The sequence below is a fragment of the Grammomys surdaster genome, unplaced genomic scaffold (genome assembly GCF_004785775.1).
Source record: "Grammomys surdaster isolate TR1022 unplaced genomic scaffold, NIH_TR_1.0 1162, whole genome shotgun sequence".
Lineage (NCBI taxonomy): Eukaryota > Metazoa > Chordata > Mammalia > Rodentia > Muridae > Grammomys > Grammomys surdaster.
In genome coordinates, this window is record NW_021605581.1 from 538,254 (window position 1) to 565,000 (window position 26,747).

Consider the following 26,747-nt stretch of genomic DNA (forward strand, 5'->3'; position numbering starts at 1 on the left):
CCCTTGAAATGTATAACTTGGTGCATTTTCTGTTTCTATACCATATATGACTGTTTACATTGGGTATCAGTTTGATAACTATAGACTGAGGAATGAAAGATATTTAGTCTTTTCCCCCCATAAATGAAACATGGTATTTCCACAAGAGCAGAAAACTTTGTATGTCAATAAAACACTGTAACTCATAACATGTCAAATCAGAGCCAAAGTGTTTCAGATAGTCAAAGCAGAAATTTACATTAATTAATCTCTACATAGAATAACATCTCTACATAGTTCCAACAATTTTAACTGGTTATGGAATGCAGAGTTCTCTAAAAATAGCTTGGCATGAAATCATGAGGATAGTGATACAAAGCTTTATTGAGACATGGTAGCACACCCTATGGAGTTCAAGCCAGCCTGGTCTACAGTGAGCTACAGGCAAGCCAGAGCTCTCAGAGAGATTCACTCTCAAAAACCCAAAACCAAATCAATTACCTTGGGTTTTTTTTTTTTTTTTTTTGGTTTTTTTTTCTTTTTTGGCCCCCCCCCCCCAAGTTGAGGACCAAACCCAGGGCCTTGCACTTACTAGGCATGTGCTCTACCACTGAGCTAAGTCCCCAACCCCTCAAAACCAAATCAAACCCAAAAGAACTTTACTGAGACTTACCTTATGATCTTTACCATTTGCTCATGGCAATGATCCTGCCTCAACCTCTTAAGTGCTGGGATTATGTGCCCTTCTCAGCCTTGAGCAGTCTGAACAAACCTTGCTTGCCACACAGGACTTTAATACCTAGGTGAAGCCAGCCACTTTGTTTACACTTGCAACTCCCTGAAAGAATTTAGAAGAGACTGCCTGCTGAGCCTGCTTTGCAACATCATCCAGCTGAAACAAAGGATGGGTTTGGTGGGCTTTCCCTATATATACAAGTGCTGAATATTAAACTCTGAGCCTTGATGAGAGAACTTTGTCTTGGCTCCATGTTTCATGAACGCAGTTCATCTGTGGCTGTTGGGCGGCTACAGGATTACAGGCTTGTGCCTCTATCTTAACCTCTGTTTGCTATTCAGTATCAATTAAGCTACAACCTTAACACATTCTGAAAATATACTTCAATAGAAGTTTAGTTTGAAATAGCCTTAATTCTGTGTGTAGTCCTGGCTGTCCTGGAACTCACTCTGTAGACCAGGCTAGCCCCGAACTCTCGAACTCAGAAATCTGCTTGCCTCTGCCTCCCAAGTGCTGGGATTAAAGGTGTGCGCCACCACCGCCCGGCTGCCTTAATTCTGAATTAGGAAGTATAACAGTCATACTTGAAAAAACATGAATACTAACAGCTAGAGTAATGATGCAACAAATGAAGACAATCTATGCACAAAGTCTATTAGTTCATACATGCTACAGTTCTTTCTGTTCTAAGTGAACTGCAGGCCAACCTTGAACTTGTCTAATTTTCAGATTTGGGGTAATAATTGGAAAGACCTGATTGTGTTTTTTTAAGCAGAATGTACACTATATTTCACCATCTCGGAACTGTGAATGTCAGTTTGTCCTGGAATATATTCCCTATGTACCACCTTTCTGTGTTGAATAGTCTGGATATTCTCAGCCTAGTCTTAGAGCTAGAAATAAAGTTAGAGATCATGTTCTAATCCAGATCGTGCCTGTTGTAGATATACTTGTTGTATATATACTTGTTGAAGTGCAAACAGGGTAGCAAGAAGTAGGAAGCTGCTCTAATATGTGCTTTGGGATTAGAATTCAGGGTTCATCTCTTATTCCTGAGTTGAGTAATTTTGCCACCCATTAAGACTACTCATTTCAGACATAGTAGGGGCGCCCTTAATCTCAGCACTGAGGAGGCAGAAGCATATAGGTCTCTGACTTTGAGGCCAGCTGGATCTACAGAGAGTTCCAGGATAGCTGAGGCTACACACAGAAACCTTGCCTTGAAAAATAACAACAACAACAAGAAGATTGTTCATTTCTGTCTTTCTCCAAATCCTGTTCTATAGTAGGAGCATTCAGTTGATTCTTTTTATACTTTTTCCCTTTATGTTTCCTTTGTATTTGTCAACTGTCAACCTTAAGTGTATAGGGACTGTATTGCATTTGTCTTACTATCTTGTACACTGCCTGGCTCATAGTAGTACTCAGAAAATGTTTTCTGGATTTTAATATACAATAATAGTCGGTATCTAATGTTTGTCATCTCATTACAAGTTAATAAAATTTGTGTTTCTTTGGCTTACTGTATTTTCTTAAGATACAGCTGGAGAGTCTTTGAATATCATTCCTGGTCCTCAGGAAAGGAAAACTCAAACCAGTTTAATGTCTCCTGGTAGACGTAAAAGATAATCACTTTATATAATCGGCACATTGCCAGTAGCCACTTAAAAACAGACAAAAGATAACTCTTCACTCTCAACTTTTCACACAAATTGCATTTCATAATTCTGAACATTTTGGGTTTTTAAAAATGTAACACAATGTATCATATATCACAAAATAACATACAAATTAAACACACTGTTTTAATAGTAAAATATGAATGTTTTGATTAATGAAAGGACTGTAAGAAGCCTCACAGTCTAACAATGTTTTGCCATGAAATGAGCTTTAATGTTAAATTGGAAAACAAAGAATTGGTTGTCAGAAGCTTTTGGACTTTAGAATTATAAAAGATTGTGAATCACAGTAAGATGAAGCACACGTGAGCATGGGAAATGAAAGTTTATTAAACACTGTGGTAGCTGGGTATGGTAGCACATACTTTTATTCCCAGTACTGGAGAGGCAGAAGCTGACCAAGCTCTGTGAGTTCCAGGCCAGCCTTATCTACAAAGCCAGTTTCAGGATAGCCAGGGCTACACACAGAAATCCTATCCTCAAGACCCCCACCCCCAAACAAAAACAAAATAAACAAAAAATCAAAATCCTCAAAACAACCAAATCTGTAAAATGAAGACGGAACAGATTTGGATTTCAAGGACCCATGTAAAAAGCGGGTATGACTGTGTATCTGCACCCTTGCTTCAGATGTGGTAAACAAATACAGGAGGACAGCTGGGACTTGCTGGCCAACCAGTATAGCTTAAAATTATTAAGCTCCAGGCCCAGTTAAAACTCTTGAACTAAGGGAAAATGGCAGAGAAAAATAAAAATACCTGATATCCTTCTGTGCGTCTGTGTGTGGGAGAAGCTCACGCACGCATTGGGAACTGTCTTTGGACTTAATATCTAGTTGTTCAGGCTAGTTCACTAAGAACCCTGAAGGCCAGGAAGGGTAATGCATGCCTTTAACCCCTAGCACTTGGAAGGCAGAGAGGCAGGATGATCCCTGTGAGTTTGATGTTAGTTGCGTCTACACAGGTCAGCCAGTACTACATAGTGACCCTGTCTCAAAAACAAAACAAACAACAGGACAAGAATCCTGAAGACGCTCTGTGTATGGTGCAAGTCTGCAATACTGGCGCTTTGAGGAGGTAGATAAGGAAGACCAGGAATTCAGTCACTGAACTGTGTAATGAATTCAAAGCCAGCCTGACTTACAGGAAAAGACACTGACTAAAAACACACATAAAGCTATTAAAAAAAAAAAAAAAAAGCATGAGTTAATTTACATATGAATTCTCATTATGGAGCACATGAGTTACATAAGAAAATCTGTAATTTCCTGCATTATGTGAATTCCTGAAAAACACAGAGCGTTAACTAAGCTAACAAGAAATTTAACCAAAAGTTTCTAAATAGGACTGTCAATATAAATCCAAACTGGTAAAGTTAATGAAAATATATTTATTCAAACCTAACTGTATGATAGACCCAAGCTGAGTTATGTAAACATTAGCTGTATGCTTAATTAGCTCCTTAGGAATAGAATAGATCATAGTCATATAAAATTTCTCAAAATATAAATTTGTACAGTAAAATCTAGCAATTAAAAAGACATAATTTATATCTTGAAGACGTTTTTGTTGTTGTTACAGTAGGATGGATTTATTTCTTAAAGGCCCAGTACAAAAAATGGTTGAAGAAAGTGACTTTTTAATAAAATATACACCCGTAGAAAAAAAATCCTAATATACTGATATTTAAACAGTAAGAACTTAAGAAAACACTTCAATATCTAGGCACAATCGGTCAAGTATTAATGATAATTTCTGTCATTCCTTTAAAGGTTAAGCCAACTTGACTGTTGTTTATGAGTCAGTTCAACACAGAGAAGGCACCTCTCACTCCCCTAAGGACCTTTTGAGAGTAACTATTTATAACACTTTAAAGAACACAAGGTTCTATAGGTTATGTATAAACACAGTTATTTACACATCCCATTTTAGGGTAAACTAAATTACAATATAACTATGATTTGCATTTTTACATCTTATGATGGACATGACTTTCAAAGACACCAGAAGATAATCCTCCATATAAGCTTTTACATACAAGATTTAAATTAAATGTGCATTGGTCACTAGTATGTTAAAAAGTCTATGAATTAGTGCAATTCTTTGTATCCCCAGTGCTTAGGGAAAGTTTACATATAATCAAATAATCTTGACTACTACATAACTCAAATTTTTATGGCTCAATAGTCTAACCACTTAATGTTCTGTAAAAGATTTCAAAAAGTTGTAAGTGAAATATCAGAACACTTAATAAATGGTTTATAAAAATCTCTTTAAAACAAAGAGAATAGATGATCAGAATAAAGTATAAAACTTCAGAAATATAGTTTTTACTGAAATTTATGAAGGGTGATAAAATACTGACTAGGGGATAAATCATCAAACTGTTGTTTTCTGATTAGATATTTTACTAACCAGTTGAGGTGTCTATCATTATTATTTTTTACTTAGTGGCTTATCTAATGTTGGCTGAAGGTAATTTATAAGAATTATCATCTTCCTCCAAAGGAGTCGAGAAACTACTCCAGAAGAATAAGCCTCAGGCATCACAGGAAGTCAATCAAGACAGTGTGGGAACATTAGGTTGACTTAAGCTCTATTTTTACACAATATACACATATACAATATACAGTGTCAAAGCTGTACAGTTTTGCACATTGGGTTTACTTACATTTCTGTGTATGTTCTTTTTTTCTAAATACAAATATTCCATGAAAGTCTATTTACAAACTAGGAAGCTGCTTCAGAAACAGCATGACTTAGATATAAAGTGAAACCTCAGTACAGTCAAAGTGCAGGTCATGTTTGCAGTCTGTCTCTATCCCATTTCCTATGCGCAGTTTGAAGGACACTAGTTTTAAATAGCTACTGGTCTCTATGTCAGGGTGTTTGTTCACTCATCATAATGCAATGAGAGCAAGAATTTGTCCACATCCATTCCTGCTGGAAATGAACTAGGTAGCTTCTTTTTCTGTCAAAACAAAACAAACAAACAAAAAAGAAGAGAAGGAAAAACAATAAACTCTAGGCCAGGTAATTTTCTTAGCAAATCACCTAAAACATTATATTAGGTTCTTTATTATTATTAAAATTGCATCATTTTTGAGTTTGTTAGAATTTATTTCTATAGGGAAAGACAGACAGGTTTTACTAACCCAATTCAATGTTAGTTTAGGGCAAAAGGCAAAAAAGCAAATCCAGAGTATATATGTGAAAGTTGAGACAAGAGAGACATGCTTCCTTTAAGGTGGTCATTTTTTGTCAAATCATAAACTTTCAGAGCATTACCAACAGATACTGTTTTACTATACTGATTGAGTGCGTATGTGTAAGTCAAAGGACTACTTTTGGGAGTGATTTTGCTGCTACATGGTTCTCAAGGATTGAACTCTATAGTAGATCAGTGTGGAAGACAAGCACCTTTACCAGCTGACCCCTTTGCTAACACACATTAAAGAATACCACTCACTCATCAAGCTCCAAACATTTAGAGATGCTTTCTAAAGTATTAGTCTATAACAGACTACAAAACCACAGAGTGAGACGAGTTTAGGTTAAATGATGGGGCACAGAGGAAGAGACCAGAGACTAGACATGAACAGGCAGGCAACAGGAATGACACACACTTGATACAGAATTCAAACTCAGGCTTGCAGGTCACTAAACCTAAATGCCACTTCCCCAACTTACTATACTTTCTCCTCTATGGCATTCACATACTTTCCACTTAATCTATTTGGTAAAACAAATTTTAAAACGTGCATTTTATTTATTAATGCTACCATCCTTGTACCGCCTTACTACAGACAATCATGGTTAAAAAAAAACAAGGACATGAGTTTTCTGCTACTCTACTAGGTTAACCATTATTACAGACTATGGAAGAGATGGAGAACAAACATGCAATGTTTTACTTAGTAATTCATGTAATGGTAGTTTCCTAGGCTTTCACACTTCCTATATTTGCATGAAAAATCCTGGCTGATATCATGACAGAAACATGCACTTTTCCTATGGATGATAATTATAAACAACTTGTATCATCGTGACTAGGAAACACTAAGTGCATAGTTCTGAGGGTAACTGCGGCAAACACTACTGAACTCTTTAATGTCAACACTGAAGGAAGGGACAGGAGTGGAATTAAAATGAAAACTTTCAAACTTGCCTTGATTTTCTTCTTTTTCACCGGTACTGATGAATTTGCAAGATTTTTACTAGAAGTGCGGGAGTTCCTCTCACACTCGTCTAATTCCTCAATTTTGCGTTTCTTCGTAGTGCTCCTTGAAGATGTTCTAAATTGCTGTGTGTTATCTTTCAGAGGTGTTGCTGTAGTCCTAGCAATTGCTGCTCTAGAGAGAATCATGAGCGTGTGGGCAGCCATGCTAACACTGTTCTCGCTGCCCGTTTCACTGGCTGGACTGCAGGCAGGCAAGTCTGCAGTGACAGGAGGGACCATTACTCTGGGGATGCTGACTTCTTCAGCACAGCGTCTACTAGCGGGGGCCTTCATACTCTCACTAGGTTCTTTATGCTTTTCCCCTGCTCCTGAGCCAGGTGTCCGGGGTACTGGCAAGTCAGTATCGGCAATCCTATTCGCTGGGCTGTGCAATGGAACATCCTGCAGTATTTCTACTCCAGTTAATGAACTGGTAGGTTTACTCTGCTCTTGTTTTTGATCCTTCACAGTCCCACCTACAGAAGTGGTGTTTTTATTGTTTGAGGGTGTGGCTTGCTTTTTGGTCAATTCCTGCAGTGAGGCTATGGCTTTTTCACTCCTCAAGCTCGCATTCTGCTGTCCGCCAGGCAGTTTTGAGGTGTCTGGATTCTTTGGCCTTTCCCCATCTCCGCACAATTCATTCTCCTTGTTAGCCGTTGTTTTATGGAAAGATTCAAGGGTCATTTCTGTGGGGGAAACTTTCTTTTCAGACTGAACTTCTTTCATAGTGGTGTGTCGACTAGAGGCAGTTTCTGATTTAGATAAAATCTTGGGCACAGTTTTTTCTCTCTCTCTTTTGATGGCATTATTAGGAGGTGGCTTTAAGGTGGAGGACAGAATGGGTGAGTCAAGACGAGGAATGGAGGTTTCCTTCTTTTCTTTGTTTTGGGAGGTTATCTTATGCAGTGGCCCCTGTGTGTTTGCAACAGAAGAAACAGCACTATCGAAACAAAGCACCCGCCTATGACTTTCAAAAGGCTTGCTGGGAGGAGCCACCCTCTCTGCTGAGAGGGAAATCGTGGTATCTTCCAGTTTTTTCCCAAGTTCAGTGGCTATATTCTTATCAGAAGCTTCAGTTCTACCAAAATAAAACATCTCATTTTTAGCAATCCCCCAAAGACAGTCATTTAAGCATTTTAATAACCGATGATACAATGTATTTTTATGCTCACCTTTGCGTATGACATGCTTCTGAAAGACTCGACAAGTTTGTCAAATTATTTACCTGTTTTCCTGGAATTATAAATTAATTCATTAGAAATTAAAAATTAATTCTTTGTGAAAGAATATTCTTCTGAAAGAGTCAGATGATATTACAATGAGTAAATCAGCTTACTTGCAAACAAAACTCTTTTATATACTTATTTCTTTAATATTTACATTGTCTTACAATGTAGACTCACCCACTCTATAGAGGAAATCTAGACACAGACCCAATGATTTGGTTTAATTTCAGGCAAACATGATTTCAACCTTCAGGGCCACAACGTCTAAGGCTCCAGATGGTACTTAGTGCACCAATTCTCTACCAGTGTCTCTGAATGAATAGATCCCATGGATAACACATGCACATGATCAGGTTCCTTACAGAAAAATGGAGTTGTACATATAACATGAGACATATCCTTTAATCATATCTAGGTTAGTTATATGATATGATACAAATACCATGTTAATAGCCAATATACTAATATTATACTCATATACTGCTATAATTATATAATATTATATATATGTATGTTAATATTATATACTAATATACTGTTCAGAGAAAAATGATGAGAAAGGTATTTGTCACAAATGTAATTTTTAACTCTAAAAATTTTCAACCTGTGGCTGGCTGAATCTACAAATGTCAAAGACACTGAGAAGAGAATTCAACTGTACTTAGATCAAGATAGCTGTTCAAGAAAGCACCTTAGAGCCGAGTGCCTGACAGTGGCACAGAAGCAGAGGCAGGAGAATTTTTGCTTGTTAAAGGCCAGCCTGGTCTACAAAGCAAGTTCCACAACAGCCAGGGCTACACAGAGAAACCTTGTCTCAAAAAACCAAAAGAACAAAACAAAGCACCTTGGGGAAAGAAGCTATGATGAAAATTAGAAGTGTTGTTTGTGAGACCTGGAATTTGGATGGAATAAAGTCAAAGTAATAAAATCACCAATGGAGAAAAAAGGGAAAGAGCCACATGAAATAAAGATGGGAGTAGATTAGATGGGCTTTTCTCCATAGCGAAGCCAGCTGGTGTATCTAACCACACTAGGCTGCTTATGCTGGGCTGGGTCCAGGGAAGTGATAACAAAGACTGAGCACAAGATACCAGAAGAGCTAGGGAGAAACAAATACTCCAATTAGAGGATGAACTTAAGGTACATGGAGGAGAGTGAAGCCACATGCAATAGATATGGTACATAAGAAGGGCAAGAGGCCCTCATCGATTCCTCACCCCGGCCACTACTCAGAGGAGCTACATACTGGGACTGCAGAAAAAGCAGAATAAGGAATGTGTGGCAGCATCCTGATGGGAACAACAGACTCCAAGCAGCAGACTGGAGACTGCTGCAGAGGTATAGTAAGGTGTCTGAGGCTGAATCTCAAAGCCCTACCCTGGCAATGACAGGGAGAAGCTGTACAGCATCCTCATAGACTGAACTAAAGTAAATAAGTAGGCTCTTCCCATCAATCTGAGTTTTACAATTTCAGCATTTTTAATCTTTGACTTAAGTTTTTTAAATTTCTTTTTTGTTATTATTATCATTTTTTTTTCTATTTATACTTCTGTACTTTAAGAGTTCAGGTATCATGGAAGAAGGTACTGTCAACACACAAAAGAAAGCAGATGAAAAAAATGTCAGGAGGGGCTGGAGAGATGGCTCAGTGGTTAAAAGCACTGACTGCTCTTCCAGAGGTCCTGAGTTCAATTCCCAGCACCCACATGGTGGCTCACAAGCATCTGTAACGGGATATGATGCCCTCTTCTGGTCTGGAAACAGTGACACTGGATTCACATACATAAATAAACAGATCTTTAAAAAAAGAAAGAAAAGAAAAAACAAACAAACAAACAAACAAACAAAATGTCAGGGATGGGGTAAAGCTGAGCAATAATACGGACATAAATAAAGGAGGATTGAAAAAAAGAAACAAAATTTCTAAGAAAAAGGATTATATTCAAGAAATCCAATCTGAATATAGGGGTAGAAGGAATTGATAAAATCTATAGGCTCAGACAACAAATTCAATACTATATCCAAGAATTTCCCAGGTCTACACAAAGAAAGAGATCCAAACACAAGAAGTATTAGGACCCCTCAGTGGTTAGGAGCATGTGGTTGTTCTTCCAGAAGACCTGGGGTCCATTTTCCAGAACTTACACGGAGGCTCATAACCATCCAGTTCCTGGGAATACAGTGGCTTCCTTTAACATCAGTGGGCACCAAGCATGCACAACAGCCACACACATAAAATAGACAAATCTTCAAGAAAAGAAACAAAACAAACAACCCAAAACAACAGTGGTCAGAAAAGAGCACCCTTACAACATATAGTAGCCAAATTTTCAAAACAAAAAAATAACAGTAAAAACTGTAAGAGAAAAACACCAACTCACACATAGAGGCAGAAACATTAAAACAACATGAGATCTCTTGTCAACAACCCTTAAGATCAGGAAAGGATAGTTCAAGCTCTGAAAGTAAGTACTTCTAAACTGCAATTGCTATATCCAACAAATTACCAGTCAAGGTCAGTAAATAAAAATTCTACAAGACAAGCACAAGTTAGTTCACAACCAAGCCAACACTGTAAGAAATTCTACTATAATAAATGCCAATTTAAAAGGTTAACCTCAGAAACTACAATATTTCTGAATGATGGTTATCAGAGATACTACATAAATTATCTAATGGTTACTTATAGCATTAGATATATAGATATATATCATATATACATATGTATACATATATACATACATACATATACATACGCACGCACGCACGCACGCACAGAGATTAAAACCCTCATCTTGTAGGGAGGTTTCTTAAGACACAGGATGTTAGAAGGGAAGTAAAACTGCATCCTACAGGGAAGCTCTTTAAGCTCAGTTAGTAAACAACTTAATAGCTTCAAGATGTCACTGTGGCTAACCAGTCACCAGGCCTCTCCTCTAAGAGGCATATATAAATAGGAAGGTCTGCAAAGAGACAGTCATAGACCAGCACAGAAGCCTGAAGAGGCACATCACCCAAGCTACCTACAAAAACTAGAAACTAGCCCACCTGCCTGGAAGAGGCTTGGATCAACAGAGCTACCCGGAAAGGCCTCAAACCAGCCAAGTTGTACTCTAGGTTTCTAGATTTTGTGAGCCATCATCCAGGCTTGGGTGGGCTTTGTTTACTGATGCAGCAGTCATTTCTGCTCCTGTTAGTAATCTCTCACCCAACTTCCTGTAAATAGGACCAATAAAGCTAACTGGTTCACCAAGTGAGACTCTGATTTGTGGTCAGTTTCTTGGTTCCTTACCTGGGGTGAGTACATGTATACTCCCCAAGAACAGTGTCACATAACAATGATGCATCTCAAGGTTTCAGCAAACAAACAAACAAACCCAGAGGCAGAAGGCAGATGGTAAAGAATAATAAAGATCAGGGCAGAAATTGGGTCTAAAATAACAAGTAGAATTCATCTCGCAAAGAGCTGAGGGGGTGAGGGGGTGGGGAGTTTCCAGTTACCTCACTGGAGGTAAAAAGAAGCTATTACAAACACTCTTCAATAAAGTCCCTAGAAGACCCTCAGGGAATACTTAGTGGGTCAGGGAGATTCCTTCACTTCCTTTCCTTTTTCTCAAGAAGGGACCTCAAGTTGTTCGGCCTGGACTAGCTTCTCATTTCAATCTCCCATGGATGAGGTATACAAACTTTGCCACCACACAGAGCCAGGAGCTTCAATTTTATCCTGTAAGCAACAGGGAATTCCTAAAATGTTTAGGTACAAAGTTACATATTCTGTATGGGGGAAGGAGTCACTGAGCTAACAAATATAGGATGAATTAGAGAACTGAGGATATCCCCACCACTACTCCCCCAAAAAGGACAGCAGGATAGGACACAACTGATATGACAGAAAATGAAGAATATTTGAGTGAGAGAAATATGTGTCAAGAGTAACTCAGGTTTTTGACAGAGTAAAAAGATGGTACAATGTATTCAAGAAGAAAGCATTCAGTTATTGCTTCTGAGATATAAAGTTGATTTTAACTCTTTTAAAAAAAAGTACCTGTAATAGGCTTGTTTCTGAGTCCCTGAGCCTTCTGGGATTTTTGAGAAATGGGGAACTGAGTGACACTTCTATTACAAACAGGTGCTGCTAAAGGCATATGAAGGACCTAGGAGAAAGAATGAGAGAAAGAAAGAAACCTATTAATTATGCTATTTGAAATGCTTCCCCACACTATTTTTAGTTCACAAATGCTACCTGCTGAGGAGGAGTAGAGAATGTATTTCCATTCTGTCCAACTACAGACACAGGTATCATTCCCACCATTCCTTGAAGTACAGGTTGGACTGGAGAAGCAATTATGATGGCAGATCCTAAAAAAACAATTCTAATATCAGATTTCCTCCCTAAATCTTTTGACAACAATAAATTAGTATTTTAAAACAAATTCTATGACCAAATCTTCTTTCCTGACAGTTTCTGCATCAGCTCCAGGTTCTTGTCCTCACTGGTTTTGAAAATATGGACCTGAGCGAAATAAACCCTTTCCTCCTCAGGTTGCTTTTGGTCATTTCATCTCAGCAATAACCCTAACTAAAACAGAAGTTGGTACTAGGTGTGTCCCACTGAAGACCTTCCCAGTTTGTTTTTGGGAGGACTGTGGAAGAACTTTGGGCCAAAAAATCACTTGCGTGTTGGGAGCTCAGTGGGCTGTCCTGTAGGAGCTTGGAAGATGAGAATGTTGAGAGCAGTGCAGACAATGGAAGCCTGGCTTCCTAAATCTCAGAGGGAAACAAAGACTCTACTGGGCCTTTTGTGTGAAGAAGCTGTAGTGTTAGGTCAGCTGGAGCTGAAGAAGTGGTTGTGATTAACAAGAGACCAGAACTACTAAAGTAAAGCCATTGCTTTGCTGGAACAGTTGATGCCGGTCAGCTGGTGCTGAAGGATCAACTGTGAGTAACAGACAAGCATTACTGAGGTGAAGTCTTCTGGAAATGTTTCCTTGGAGTCAGCATACAGAAGCTGTGTTTCAGAAACAGCCATGGTTGTACCCTCTAGCTGGTAGCCAAACTCGGTAGTTTAAAAGTCACCCAGGTTTTGAAGGCATGCGAGGATCATGGAGAACAACTGAGGCTTGGCACTGTATAGCAGAGCTGGAGTCCCTGACAAGAGCCCAGGAGTGTCTGCTCAGTTGCAGCAAGGGACTCCAGATTTTTGGAGCTGCCAGCACTATGGAATGACCACCAAGAACAAACGGCAGTGGTGCAATGGAGCCAGCCATAGCCTAGAACACAAGCTGTGTGGGCTGCAGAGGACAGAGCCAGAGAAGGACCCAAGCCTTTTGGGTCACTTTGGAGGAGCCCAGACAATAGTAAATCTCAGACATTAGACACTGAATTATTTATACTGTTGGGATTTTTCTTTTGCTTTGTTCAGATTGTGACTGTGCCCTGGCTCTCCCCTCTTGAAGAAAGTATTTAAATTTATTGTTTGATTTGACAGGAGACAACTGAAAAACTTTGAATTTAAAAAGAGACTGCCCATTTTAAAGAGATTTAATTTTTCATAAAGATTTGTTTATCCTTATGTTGTTTGCATGCATGTGTGTCTGACTGAGTGTCAGATCCCCTGGAATTACATATAGTTAGTTGTGAATGCTATGTGGGTGCTGGAAATTTAACCACGGTCCTCTGGAAAAGCAGCCAGTAATTTAACCAGGGTCCTCTGGAAAAGCAGCCAGTGCTCTTAACCTCTGAGCTATCTCTCCAGCCCCAAAAGATTGAATTTTTAAATGTCTGAATTTTTAGAGAAAGTGGGACTTTTAAAATTTGGAATGTTTAATACTGTAATGTTGATACTGATGTCTGATCTTGGTGAAAAACAAAAAAAGAAAGGTTATGGCTTAACAATGATATACTGTGTGTCAAGCTGACAAGGGGTTAATTTTGCTGGCTAGTTTTATGTCAACTTGACACAAGCTACTGGGGGAAATTACAGTGCCTACATGGTCCTCATGAGTTAACCAGAAGCAAATCAATAGCAGCAATTCAGTCCTGTTCTGTAAACAAACCTTTTCCTAATACACTAATTGCCCCATCAGACTGATCTTATTTTCATGCAAAGTGACAATTTCCCAAACAGCTAGGAATGGTTATTCTACTTCCCTTGGCATTATAATGACTTCTTTTAACTGTTACTCTTACCTCATTATTCTAAGTCAAGAATATTCTGTACCAATTCTGGTCTCTCCTTTATCTCATTTGAAATAGATTCAATAAACTTAATACTTTGTTGATAATATTTAATCATTGTATGTCTATGAGCCAGTACACATGGAAATGTAGGTGAATATGTGTAAATTCTTATCTCTGAAACATAAATTAATTGATATATGTCTATCAATTACTAACTGCTTGTAAACTAGCATACAATGAACACAAGAGCCCCCCTGGAGCCTCTAAGGAGTTGAATCATTTTTAAATGGCAGAAGATAGAAATTAGAAAGAGTTTTATAAAATGTTTTCTTGAAAGTCTTTCTAAATGACAATTTCTTAAAAACTATAATTATAATAAAAATAAATATCCGGAAACATTGAGTTTAAGTATGTATACAGTTATGTAATGAATTAGGCTTTCTTTTCTCAGAGCTTAGTGTTGTAGATTAAAAACTGTTCAAAGGAGACAAATTAAAGCTAGAGCCTACCAGATTTAAAACAAAACCTGGCTGAGCTGGATGGCAAGAGGCATAAACAACTATTTATAGAATATTCGGCCATATGAACTATCTATATTATTTCCTAGTCTGTGACTCCACACAAGAAAATTAAGATTACAATCCAGAGAAGCTCCAAAACTATGTTCGCACTCGCATATACATTACATACACATACAAATAACTTTTTCTGTGCAGTGCTAGATACAGTCCATGGCCTTGCACAAGTGCTTTTCCATTCAACTATACCCCAGGCTCACCTCCAATATGCTTTTATGAGTTACCTTGTGAAAAGTTTGGTGACACAGCTTGGCTGACAGCAAATGCACTGTTAGACTTTGGTGGTGTCTGTAACTGCTGTAGAGGAGGCTGTGCAGTCATAGGTGCAGAACTCCCAGGCAATACCACTACATTAGACTGACTGACAGTTGGTCCCAAGGCTGTTGGATCAGTCATACAGGTAGCTATCAGAATGTTACTTGAATTGCCAAACGCTGTGCTTGTGGCAGGCATCAATTGTATGTATCCTCCGTCCTTAGGAACACATGGTGCAATGTTGGCTGAAAAAGTAATGCCATCTTCATTCTGAGTGTTGTTCACCATGGGTTCCTCAGGTTTGAGCACTAAAAGGTTCTGCTCCATGGAGCCAGAATCCCCTACTTCAACAGATACAACAGCACTTGCACTTTCTTCTGAAGATAGGCATGTAACAAATTCTGCATTTTTGGCAGGAGATTTAGAAGACAGAATTATCGTTGGTAAGTTTTCTCCACTTATGCTAGACACAGCATTGTTAAGCTCTGCATCTGAGGAAACAAATGGATCATCACTAATGATAATTTTGAGAGAGACAATACTTGATGCATCTACCTCCGTTGAGTTGCTAGGTTTACCATCAGTATTTTGGGTCTCAGGAGAGACTCCCACTGAACCACCAGATTCTGATGAAAGCGAATGATTATTTTTTACAGAATTACCTTCTCTGGGAACCAGTGCAACTTCTTCACAGCTATTATGTCCACTCAAAGAGAGAAAAATAGTATCTCCATCTTTCACAGGAGGTTCTTGAGCATTCTCAGACTGAAGTGGCTTTGTCTTGCTTTCCATAGGATTTAAGTCAACAGATGCTGAATCATTAGATATCTGTTTATCTGAAGGGGCTGGTTCTTCAAGATGAATTTCTATTTTTTCAGTCACATTTACACCTAAACCTTCAACAATTACAGGAGATGTTTTGCTTTGCAGTGGAGAATTACCTTGGCAATCTGGTTGTGGCTGTGCAGCAACTGGTGATACACTGTTAGTTTCAATTTTACTGTTCTGAGTTTCACTAGAATCTGGTGACTCAGAACCATGAGAATTAGTTTTAACTTTTATTATATTGTTAGAATTTTCACAAAATTGACTTTTAGATGGCTTTGCAGTTAGTGGAGTACTTTGGGACAAAAGCTGGGGATTTTTCCCAGAGAGAATTAAGTTTTTGTCATTGGTCTCACCACCAAGAGACACAAATGAAGTCACTGGCACGTTGGGCTGATCAGGCTGATACTGAGATTGATTAAGTATATCTGGAGACAAAGAATTCTTTTCACCCACAGCCACTTCAGCTTCAGTGGGCATCTGACTGGTGTATAACTCAGAACAATGTTCATTACATTCAGTAGAGCTTCCTCTTTGGTTAAAGTCACTCAAGTTAGACATAGACTCAAAGGTAATGTCAAGGGCACACTTCTGTTCAGCAGGTACGGCTGTTTTAAAGGTCTTTTTTTGAATGTTAGAGGTTATCTGGGAGAAGTTTTCCTGGGATTCCTGTGGAAGAACATCATGGCTGTTGCCACTCTTCAAATCATTTAATAATACATCTTCATTTTGATAGGATGTACAAAATGGAGGCTGACCAGACTGCCCATCTGTAAAACACCAGTGTGATGGAAAGTTGAGTATGCTTAACTTCTGAAGCAGTCACTTTTCCTGTACAACCAAACCCACTTTGCCAAGGACATACCAATCTTCGGCATAACAATATTAAGACTGACACACGATTACTTCCCATTCTCTGTGTATCAAAAAAAATCTAATTACTTTTCTAATTGCAGACAGTTTTGTAAACAAGTGTAAAACTGTTTCCCAAGTTCCCTAGGAAAACAGATACCACAAAGAAGGAAAACGTAGAGGTTTAAGGACATCCAATACTTACCAGGAGACAAAATGCCCTAAGCTCTAACCACTAGTGGAAATAGTGTTGTCTCCCTATCTAGACCTTTTCTCCTTTTTTTCTTTTTTCCATGTTTGTAAGATAGGTCTCACTGTGTATATAGCCCATACTGGCCTTGAGCCTGCAGTGATCCTCAATGCTTCAGCCTCCTGGCTGATGGGATTTTCAAATGTTGCCACATCTACTGATCTTATTTTGCCTGATGTATTTTTTTCGTGGTGAAATGAGACCAAGACCATTTTACAGAATTACCAGGATTTCTGTGTATACTTTAACATTAGACATATTTACTGAGGACAACCATATACATGGCTCTAGAATGCAAATATGAATGATTCACTCAACAATCTTGAAGAGATTAAGAGAGCTAAAAAAGAACATACAGAACATAAAATTGTGATAACGTACAGTGAAAATTGTAACAGTTTATAAAAAGAAAGGCCGCTGGGAGATAGAATAAAAGCTTTATAAAAGACGCAGCACATGAAGTTATATAAGAGGAAACAACGTAGCATCATTATAGTGCAATCATATAGCAATCCTAATTTAGACGACCTAAACAAATATGGAAAGAAACATAATAGAGAAAAATCAAGAAAAATGCCAGCAACTACCATTAGTAAAGATGACATAAGAGATATAAAGTGTATAGAGCACACTTAATTCTCTATTGAAGGAGATTAGTGTGGAAACTATATTAAGACACACAAATACAGGATAAGCGGTATTTTAAAAAACGCAATGCTAGAGATTAAATTGAGGGTTACGCTACATAAGCACTCTGCCTCTGAACTCCATTCTCAGCCTGGAGGTAAATGCATAATAAATTGGCAAGACTTTCTGAGAAAGTAGAATTATGAGTTTTATTTTATGATAAACCTTAAGTGAAGCATAATCTTCTAGATGTGAACAAACATGAAAACATGGGCTCAATTATATATAGTTCAGCCTAAGAAACAGAGGGTTCAGCTTTGTCATTAACAACGAACTCAAAAGGAAGATACTCCAAAACCAGGCTTCGAAGACAAGATGTGAAAACACTGGACACCACTAGGCATTAAAAGTAGGTAAGGAGCTGCGTGGGGTGCACCTTTACTCCCAGCACTCAGAGGCAAAGGCAGGTGCATCTGATTGGTGGCCATCCTAGTCTACAGAGTCAGTTCAAGAACAGCCAAAGGTACACAGAGAAACCCCGTCTCAAAAAAAACCAATCTATCAATCAAAACAGGTAAAGAAAAATGATGATAAGGCTTAGCCTGCAGACTGACTAAATGGAAGTGGTACTGAAAAGGGCGTAAAGTATACCAAATTATGAGACACGAAGATGATGGCTATCTCTGAAGAACAGAGACGCAGGGCGTAGAGTAGGGAGTTACTGGGAAGACTCTTTCCTGTCCTGACAACAATATCCTTTTCTTGAGAGGTGATCCAAGAGAATTTCTTCATTTGATTTTATAACTCAGAGAACTATATACATTATTATGTATTTCTCTAAATTTGTGTTATATTTAATAAGACTTTAATTCTATACTTTAATTTTTTTGATACTGACTGATTCTTGCTTTCCTTTAATTCACAAAGTGCTTATTATATATGGACTAACTATGCTACACTGGTACTCCATGAAAGACAGAACTGTAAATGAATAAAGAGATTACCACATTCAAGACTATTAGTATATACTATGTAATTTCCCAGAAACAAATGTTAAGTGTCACTCAACTCAGAAGGCTGGAAAAATGATAACACATGAACTTAATAGATCAAGCCTTAGAATTTGTGTATAATGAAATTATTTTGGTTACAGACTTACCCATTTGGACAATACTATTTACTACTAGATTGTGTGTCTACTGCTCTATGAAAGCATGAATATGAAAAATTAATCTTTTAATCAAATTACTAGAGAAAATAATTGGCAAAAATTTTCTTAATGGACATTAAAGTATAAGCATAAAAATGACTTATAATAATTTAAATAACTTCCAATTTACATAATATTTTGTCTTTTGTTTTGTTTTTTTGAGACAGGGTTTCTCTGTGTAGCCCTGGCTGGCCTTGAACTAAGAAATCCACCTGCCTCTGCCTGGGATTAAAGGCGTGGGATTAAAGTGCTGGGATTAAAGGCGTGTACCACCACTGCCCGGCTTATTTTGTCTTTTTTTACTTTTGAGACTAATTTTAACATTTTAGATGGCATTAACAAAATAAAAATCTTACCTGATTCTTCTGTTTCAAAAGAACTTCTAATTGTTAGATTAGTTTCTTCAGGTAAGACTATATTAGGATTAGTCTCCATAGGTGGACTGGAGACACTCTGTGATATATTTTTATTGTTCTTTGTTTTACCTGTTAAAAATATAATAGAAAAATAATTAAATAACTATACTAGGAAAAAAAGCACAAATATTGCCATTCTTAAATACATGTTATAACTTATATTTCCATCATTTTTTTTCCAGATAGGTATTAGGTAGCCCAGGCTAAGCTTGAACTCACTATGGAGCCAAGGATGACCTTTATATTTCTGCCTCTATCTCCAAATCCCTGAGAATTATTATAGGTATGCTCCCCACTTTCTAAACATTAACATGCTCCTTTATATGCCACTCAGACACAAAGTCAAGGACTTTTCTCAGCAAATTTTCTTCTTTTTTGGTTTTGCTATGCTGCCTTAGGCTACTTTTGAAGTTCTTAGTTGAAGCGATCCTTTTGCCTCAGCCTTTTGACTGAGATAATGGGCATATGACATAACACCTGGTTGTTAATGTTAAATGTTTATTAAAATCTTCTAAGACTCTATACACATAACAAGTTCTTAGATAATGCTGATTCTATTGGCTGTTCTGACTGCAATGCTGAATACTTTGTATTTTGGGAATTCATTTATATTTACCTGTATTAGACTCACCACAGCTCATGTTGACAATGCCAAACAAAAACAAAACCCAAACCCAAAAAAGAAAAAAACAAAATCTCTATTTTTATAGTTGAACTTTCCTAAGTAAAAATAAAATAAAGACCCACTCTCACATGTCCATTATTTGCTGTAAGGAAACAGGCAGGTTTTCAGAAGTCCTGGGTGATGTTACTTCATTCTGGGTTAGGTTATGCAAGACAGTGGAGAAAAATTTTATCTACTTACTAGAATCAATACCTAATACTTACCATAATCAAATAGATCAAAGAGTGCCTGAAAAGCTGGGTCTGATTCTGTTTGCTCCAATATATCTTGTATAGCTTCTTCAGACATGTGGATTTCACTCTGTAAATTAAGAATGAAGGCATGATTCTCCACCCAACCTAAAAGAGGGGACTTCCGCCCCAGACCAAGCAGAGAGAGGCCACCCAGAACCCCCTCTGACTGGCGATCTGAATTCTTGCTTAGGCTTTGAGGCTAAGCACTGCAAGGGAATATAAATAAAAGTTAAAAATATCTCTCTGGGTTTCCTGAGAGACAAGCCTGACTGCATAGGGGTTGATGTCAAAAGTATCCCCTCTCCAGGAAAAAGACATCGGGATGGGTATGGCCCTCAGGCCTCACTGGACAACGACAGGGGGACCGGAGCCATTACAAGGTCCCCTTCAATTACTGGAGGTCAGGTCTCTATCCCTGCCTTTGCAAGATTAGAATCACCACCATCAGAATCGATACCATGTTCTGAAAGATATCTGTATTCCCCCTGAACACCCACGATCCAGTGTCATCCCCTTCCCCACGTCCTGCCTTTTTGTGTTTATAACTCCTGTGTGAATGAGTAAAAATTACGATTTGAAAAAAATAAATAAATTATTAAAAAAAAAAGAAAATGAAAAAAAAAGAATGAAGGCATGAAAAAATAGAATTAGTATGTGTTTAATATCAGAGAAATTATTCACATTTGTTATTATTGGCCTTTTGCGTGTAAATATTTCCCTACAAGAAATTTTCTTCTGATTTTAATAATAGGCTTATTTAAAAGAAAATAACTCCTGGGCTAGTGGATTGCAAACTGTAGTAAATGAGAAGACTGAGGAGGAGGAGGATTGGACTCTACTAATATCCAACATTACAGAGGGGTGGTCAGGTAACTGTTAGGTGTGAAGAATTAGAGTAAACAGGAATGAGCACATGGCTCCAGCCCGACAGTTAAGCCAAGTGGCAGGAGTGAAAAAGAGACCGGCAGTCCTACACATCCACAAGACAAACCCACAGTTCTCGAAAGCCTCAAAGGTAAATAGAGGTTTTGGTGAGACAGTGAGTGCTCCATTGTGCCTGGTAAGCCAGCAGGGAGAGAAGGCCTACTTTGTCACTTGCTGTGTCTGGGAGGGATATAAGTAGCCACTATATTGAGAAGGAGTCTATTAAGATGAGGTACCCTGAGACCAGAAAACGAGGGATAATCACGAGTCAGGGATCCTAGAATCAACTTCCCACATATGAAGGGTGATAGAGCTGTGGGAAGGAGTTCTAGGAATAATGGAGATAAAGAAATGTTGCAAAGTGCAGACAGTGGAGGGTACAGGGTATATAAAAAAATTTGAATCAACTTTTTAAAAATCTATGTTTTTAAAAATCTTCCCCATTTAATCTATGCACAGAGTGACAGGGTGAGAAGTTCTCTTGGGAACTTCTACTTCCTCTAATTGATGCTGGTCCTAATCTGTACTGGAAGTGTCTTATATCTGATATAGCTGTCTTTACTTCTGCTTTACTCATCTCTCAGTCTGTAGGTTGTTAAGGTTTTCCCATTCTCTCAGTTCATATACTCTATGGTAGCCAATGGTATATAGGAATATAGTTGGCAACAGTCCTCCACAAATTGTTCTCTGTGGCTAGTCAAGTCCATCGCCAGAGCTGAGCTCTTTGGAACCATCTATCTGCTGCAAGTTTACTACTATAAGAACTGAGAAGCATCAAGTTTCAGCAAATTAACTTCATGTCCATTGCCACATCCTCTGGCAAGGTATTTAATGTCTATAGAGTGTTTAAAGTATGGAGGCCAGTGCACTTACACCAATCTCAGTAATGTGTTTGTTTCCCCCACTCCTAACAGACTCCAAGATATCTGCGGCCTGAACACTGTACTGTATTCACTATTCAAATGTGTTCAGAAACAGATTACATGTGTGATGAATGAACAGTGTATTTTAATTACTTTAAATCAGATTGTATACATGTAATTGTTTAGCAATGATTTTTTTTTTTTTTTAAATTTCTCGAGACAGGGTTTCTCTGTATAACCTTGGCTGTCCTGGAACTCACTTTGTAGACCAGGCTGGCCTCGACTCAGAAATCCACCTGCCTCTGCCTCCCAAGTGCTGGGATTAAAGGCGTGCGCCACCACCACTCGGCAGCAATGATTTTAAAATAAAACCAAAATACCATATACTTCCCCCCCACTCTCTCACACACTCATCTCCCCACACACATCTACCCATACCGGAAGTCCTAGGAGTTCATCAATTGATGTTTCTGGCTCTGTCGGGTGGCTGTCTGTCTGTTTAGGGACTTGAGCAATACTACTATCGCTGTAACACAGAAAGGAGAACAAGACAACAGTTAGTGCAGTTGGGTGATCGGGTAAAAACAATCAGGGATTTGAATCATATAGCTCACCTAGTCAAAAACTTATTTATGTTTTCTGCTAGTTTTTCTTGAAGAGATTTGTTGTTTAATATTTTCTCTCTTGCATTTTCAATAACCATTTGCTGAAAAAGAAAATAAAGACTAGTAAAAGACAGGAAAGAATATTATATTATTCACGAAAAACCAACCCGATCCAACCCAAACCCAAATCAACACTTTTTGTCCCAGCAAAATGAGGAGCTGAGATAAATTTATAAACTGGAGTCAGGAGTTTAAGTTCAATCTGGATCTCATGACAAGACCTCGATTCTAAATAAACAATTAAAAAACCAAAATGTCACAAAAGCAAATCAATAGCAGTAGCTAGTTTTGATAATCATCAGTAGAAAGAAACACAAGTTCTGGTGTCTCCATCTGCATTCCGGCCTGAACAACTCGGTCTTCATACCACCCAGATGCAGTTCTACACTCTTTATTATGTCATACAAGGTCTTCAAATATCTGATCCTGGTAAAATGTTCCTGTTAAATTGTAGGAACTGGCAGTCACAAATAATTTTTAGCTGGTGCATTTGCCACATGTGTGCTCTCTAACTGCTACTTTCTAGTTACACTTCCCTACTCAATAGGCAATCTTGTTGCTCTCATATTAATACCAAGTACATAATACATGTAACTGTCTATATATACATCAGTGTTTTTAAATTTGAGAATATTTCAAACTGTGAATTTTAGGAAGGTCACTAACTTTTTCTACTGCAAATGCATTTGGATCCTGAAAATTTCTTGATGAATGCGGTCCAGATGATGTGAAACTCTTCTTTTGTGATTCACTGAAATAAAATTATAAAGTTTGTCATCTGTTTAACAGATCAATGATAACATATATAAATTTTGAGATCATCATGGGAGTAGGCACATTTTTTTTTTCTTTCCATGATAACAAAGTCAGAAGAGCAGAAAAGCATTACCAGACATGGATTCAGATTTAACGAACCTGACTTCTATTAAAAAACAACAGACTAAAAAGATGAAAAGAAAACAAAAAGAAAACAAATGGAAAAAAGCAAAACAAACAAAAAACAACTTTCAAAAACCAAAAATTGGCTATGTGGTCTTAAGTTTTGTACTTTGATCCCCTTCTGTATTTAGTGGTGTTGGGAATTTATCTGAGGACCTCACACATACTAGGCTCCTGTTCTCCCAAGCTACATTCCAAGCTCCACCACCTAGCTTATGATGCAATGTAAACCATTGTATTAGTGGGTTTATGAAAAATAGTTTTAGCCGGGCGGTGGTGGTGCACACCTTTAATCCCAGCACTTGGGAGGCAGAGACAGGCGGATTTCTGAGTTCAAGGCCAGCCTGGTCTACCGAGTGAGTTCCAGGACAGCCAGGGCTACATAGAGAAACTCTGTCTCGAAAAACCAAAAAAAAAAAAAAAAAGTTTTAAATATTCATGGACTTTATAATAAAAAGTTCAAAGTTTCTAAAAATGTTAATAGTTTTACTATTTTATGTGATTAAGAAGTTAAAAACTCTAATCAAAAAAAGCAAAAAAAAAAAACCCTATTGGTTGGCAGATGAAGAGTCAGATAAAAACCATTTAGAACTCTGACCTCTCATAATTTTTTTAAAGAAATACAAGCTGAAGTAGAACAGGAAAAATATACATATGAAAATAAGAAAAGAATATGTTTTCATAATTTAATTCTTCATATATTCTTAGCATGACACCTAAAAACATGCTGTCATGATTTAACTCCATGTATTCTTTTGGACCATAAAACTAACATTATATTAATTTAAGAAAACACTCTACAAATGAGTCAAGATCCTTCATAAGCTATAGCATTATTCTGCACACCACTACAGAAAGTTACTGAACATTAAGTGACACACCACTGATTAAAAGACACAACTCAAATTGAGAGAAGTCACAATATTGGAAAAGATGTGTTTGGAATGTGTCACAAGAACTTAATCTAGTCTTATTAATTTATTCACAATGTAAATATTTACTAAGTTATATTTTGTCTGTTTTTAAGTGGCTACTGGCAATGTGCCGATTAAATAAAGTGATTACCTTTTACGTCTACCAGGAGACATTAAACTGGTTTGAGTTTTCCTTTCCTGAGGACCAGGAATGATATTCAAAGACTCGCCAGCTGTATCTTAAGAAAACACAGTAAGCCAAAGAAACACAAATTTTATTAACTTGTAATGAGATGACAAACATTAGATACCTACTATTATTATATATTAAAATCCAGAAAACATTTTCTGAGTACTACTATGAGCCAGGCAGTGTACAAGATAGTAAGACAAATGCAATACAGTCCCTATACACTTAAGGTTGACAGTTGACAAATACAAAGGAAACATAAAGGGAAAAAGTATGCCGGGCAGTGGTGGTGCACGCCTTTAATCCCAGCACTCGGGAGGCAGAGGCAGGCGGATTTCTGAGTTCGAGGCCAGCCTGGTCTGCAGAGTGAGTTCCAGGACAGCCAGAGCTACATAGAGAAAACCTGTCTCGAAAAACCAAAAGTATAAAAAGAATCAACTGAATGCTCCTACTATAGAACAGGATTTGGAGAAAGACAGAAATGAACAATGTTGTTGTTGTTGTTATTTTTCAAGGCAAGGTTTCTGTGTGTAGCCTCAGCTATCCTGGAACTCTCTCTGTAGATCCAGCTGGCCTCAAAGTCAGAGACCTACATGCTTCTGCCTCCTCAGTGCTGAGACTAAGGGCGCCCCTACTATGTCTGAAATGAGTAGTCTTAATGCGTGGCAAAATTACTCAACTCAGGAATAAGAGATGAACCCTGAATTCTAATCCCAAAGCACATATTAGAGCAGCTTCCTACTTCTTGCTACCCTGTTTGCACTTCAACAAGTATATATACAACAAGTATATCTACAACAGGCACAATCTGGATTAGAACATGATCTCTAACTTTATTTCTAGCTCTAAGACTAGGCTGAGAATATCCAGACTATTCAACACAGAAAGGTGGTACATAGGGAATATATTCCAGGACAAACTGACATTCACAGTTCCGAGATGGTGAAATATAGTGTACATTCTGCTTAAAAAAACACAATCAGGTCTTTCCAATTATTACCCCAAATCTGAAAATTAGACAAGTTCAAGGTTGGCCTGCAGTTCAATTAGAACAGAAAGAACTGTAGACTTAGCTACAATGACTTCTAGATTTTAAGTAAAAAATATTTTTATTTGAAGGCATGTAGCAGATGACCTTGAATTTCTTATTCTTCTGACTGCTAGAATTACACAGTCGAGCCTGCTTTATTTAACACTGAGGAAAAAAACAAGATCAGAGTTTTATGATTGCATCCTTGTGGTCGAACAACTGTCTGCTGTCTTTACAAGTTCTTTCATCTCTCTCTTAGGCTATGATTTTATACTACAAAAGTAAGACATGGTTACTTGGATCAACTGAATTTAAAGAGTAAAACTTAAACTTACTAGTTACAGTATTTTGTGGCTGTGACTGGTTGACCACCACAATATTTGACCTCGCTGGAGTTGAAATTTGGCCAGCTGGTTTAATAGCTTGTGTGGCTACCAAAGGAGAAGTGGTAAACTGTCCTGAAGCATAAGGTAAAACCAGTAACTCTGAACTGACGGGAGCTGCTTGAGATGCCAGCCATCGCTGCCGCTTGATTTCCGCAATTCCATTTCTCGTTCGAGCTGAAACACGTGGCATTACAAAATTAACAGTGTCATAGGAGTTTCAGAATCTGACCAAGACACTATGTTGCATGGCCTATACACTATAACATGTTAGATTTATAGATTAAAAGATAGTCTTGAAAAATATAAAATAACTATGCAAGTATATTGTATAAAAACAAATTAAAATGAAAACATTACAACTTCATATACCCAAAGGATACCTGTTCTGCCATATCCTATAATGTTCCCCCAAAATTAAGATTTTCAAATTATAAATTAAGGATGCTGCTACTTCACATGCAAGAGTTAAACTAGGACACACACACACACACACACACACCACATATTTGCATATCACATTCATGCACATATATTTTTAATTTTGTTTTATACTGATAAGAATTAAATCCAGGGACCTGTACATTCAGTTAAACCACTAAGCCATACCTCAAACCCCCCCAACCATGATAAATGAACATGTCTACTAATTGTACTAAAAAAGAGTAGTTTAAAGAAAATATAGATGTAGCACACGGATATTGTTAGTTTATATGTTTATGAGACAAGTGTGAGGTAATGTTGAACCTTGATGAACATTAAATACCAACCTCTCTGATGGGCAGCAAACCCTGGAGAACTCTGCATGCTCCTAACAAGTGAAACAAAGTAGTTACTTTTTAAGTATTACTTTTAGATGAGATATTTTTTGGTTTAGTTACCATCAAACA

The 26,747-nt window shown here is 37.7% G+C and overlaps 1 protein-coding gene across 2 annotated transcripts in view; it reads right to left on the reverse strand.

Moving 5' to 3' along the window:
• Positions 1-3,763: 3,763 nt before the first annotated feature.
• LOC114635000 (protein NPAT) overlaps positions 3,764-26,747 on the reverse strand; it is a 35,277-nt gene continuing 12,293 nt past the window's right edge. Inside the window, exons 5-19 of one of the 2 annotated variants that reach the window (XM_028783622.1) lie at positions 26,628-26,668; positions 25,810-26,034; positions 24,406-24,493; positions 23,068-23,152; positions 22,351-22,442; positions 22,175-22,262; positions 19,920-20,016; positions 18,972-19,100; positions 15,514-16,446; positions 14,821-15,342; positions 12,082-12,197; positions 11,884-11,992; positions 7,785-7,845; positions 6,562-7,690; positions 3,764-5,364 (exon numbers count right to left, since the gene is read on the reverse strand). In XM_028783622.1, the coding sequence (XP_028639455.1) occupies positions 5,287-5,364; positions 6,562-7,690; positions 7,785-7,845; positions 11,884-11,992; positions 12,082-12,197; positions 14,821-15,342; positions 15,514-16,446; positions 18,972-19,100; positions 19,920-20,016; positions 22,175-22,262; positions 22,351-22,442; positions 23,068-23,152; positions 24,406-24,493; positions 25,810-26,034; positions 26,628-26,668 (3,793 nt within the window). In that variant the 3' untranslated portion in view covers positions 3,764-5,286. Of the gene's footprint in view, positions 5,365-6,561; positions 7,691-7,784; positions 7,846-11,883; positions 11,993-12,081; positions 12,198-14,820; positions 16,447-18,971; positions 19,101-19,919; positions 20,017-22,174; positions 22,263-22,350; positions 22,443-23,067; positions 23,153-24,405; positions 24,494-25,809; positions 26,035-26,627; positions 26,669-26,747 lie in introns of both variants that reach the window. The other variant, XM_028783621.1, reaches the window with a different exon arrangement.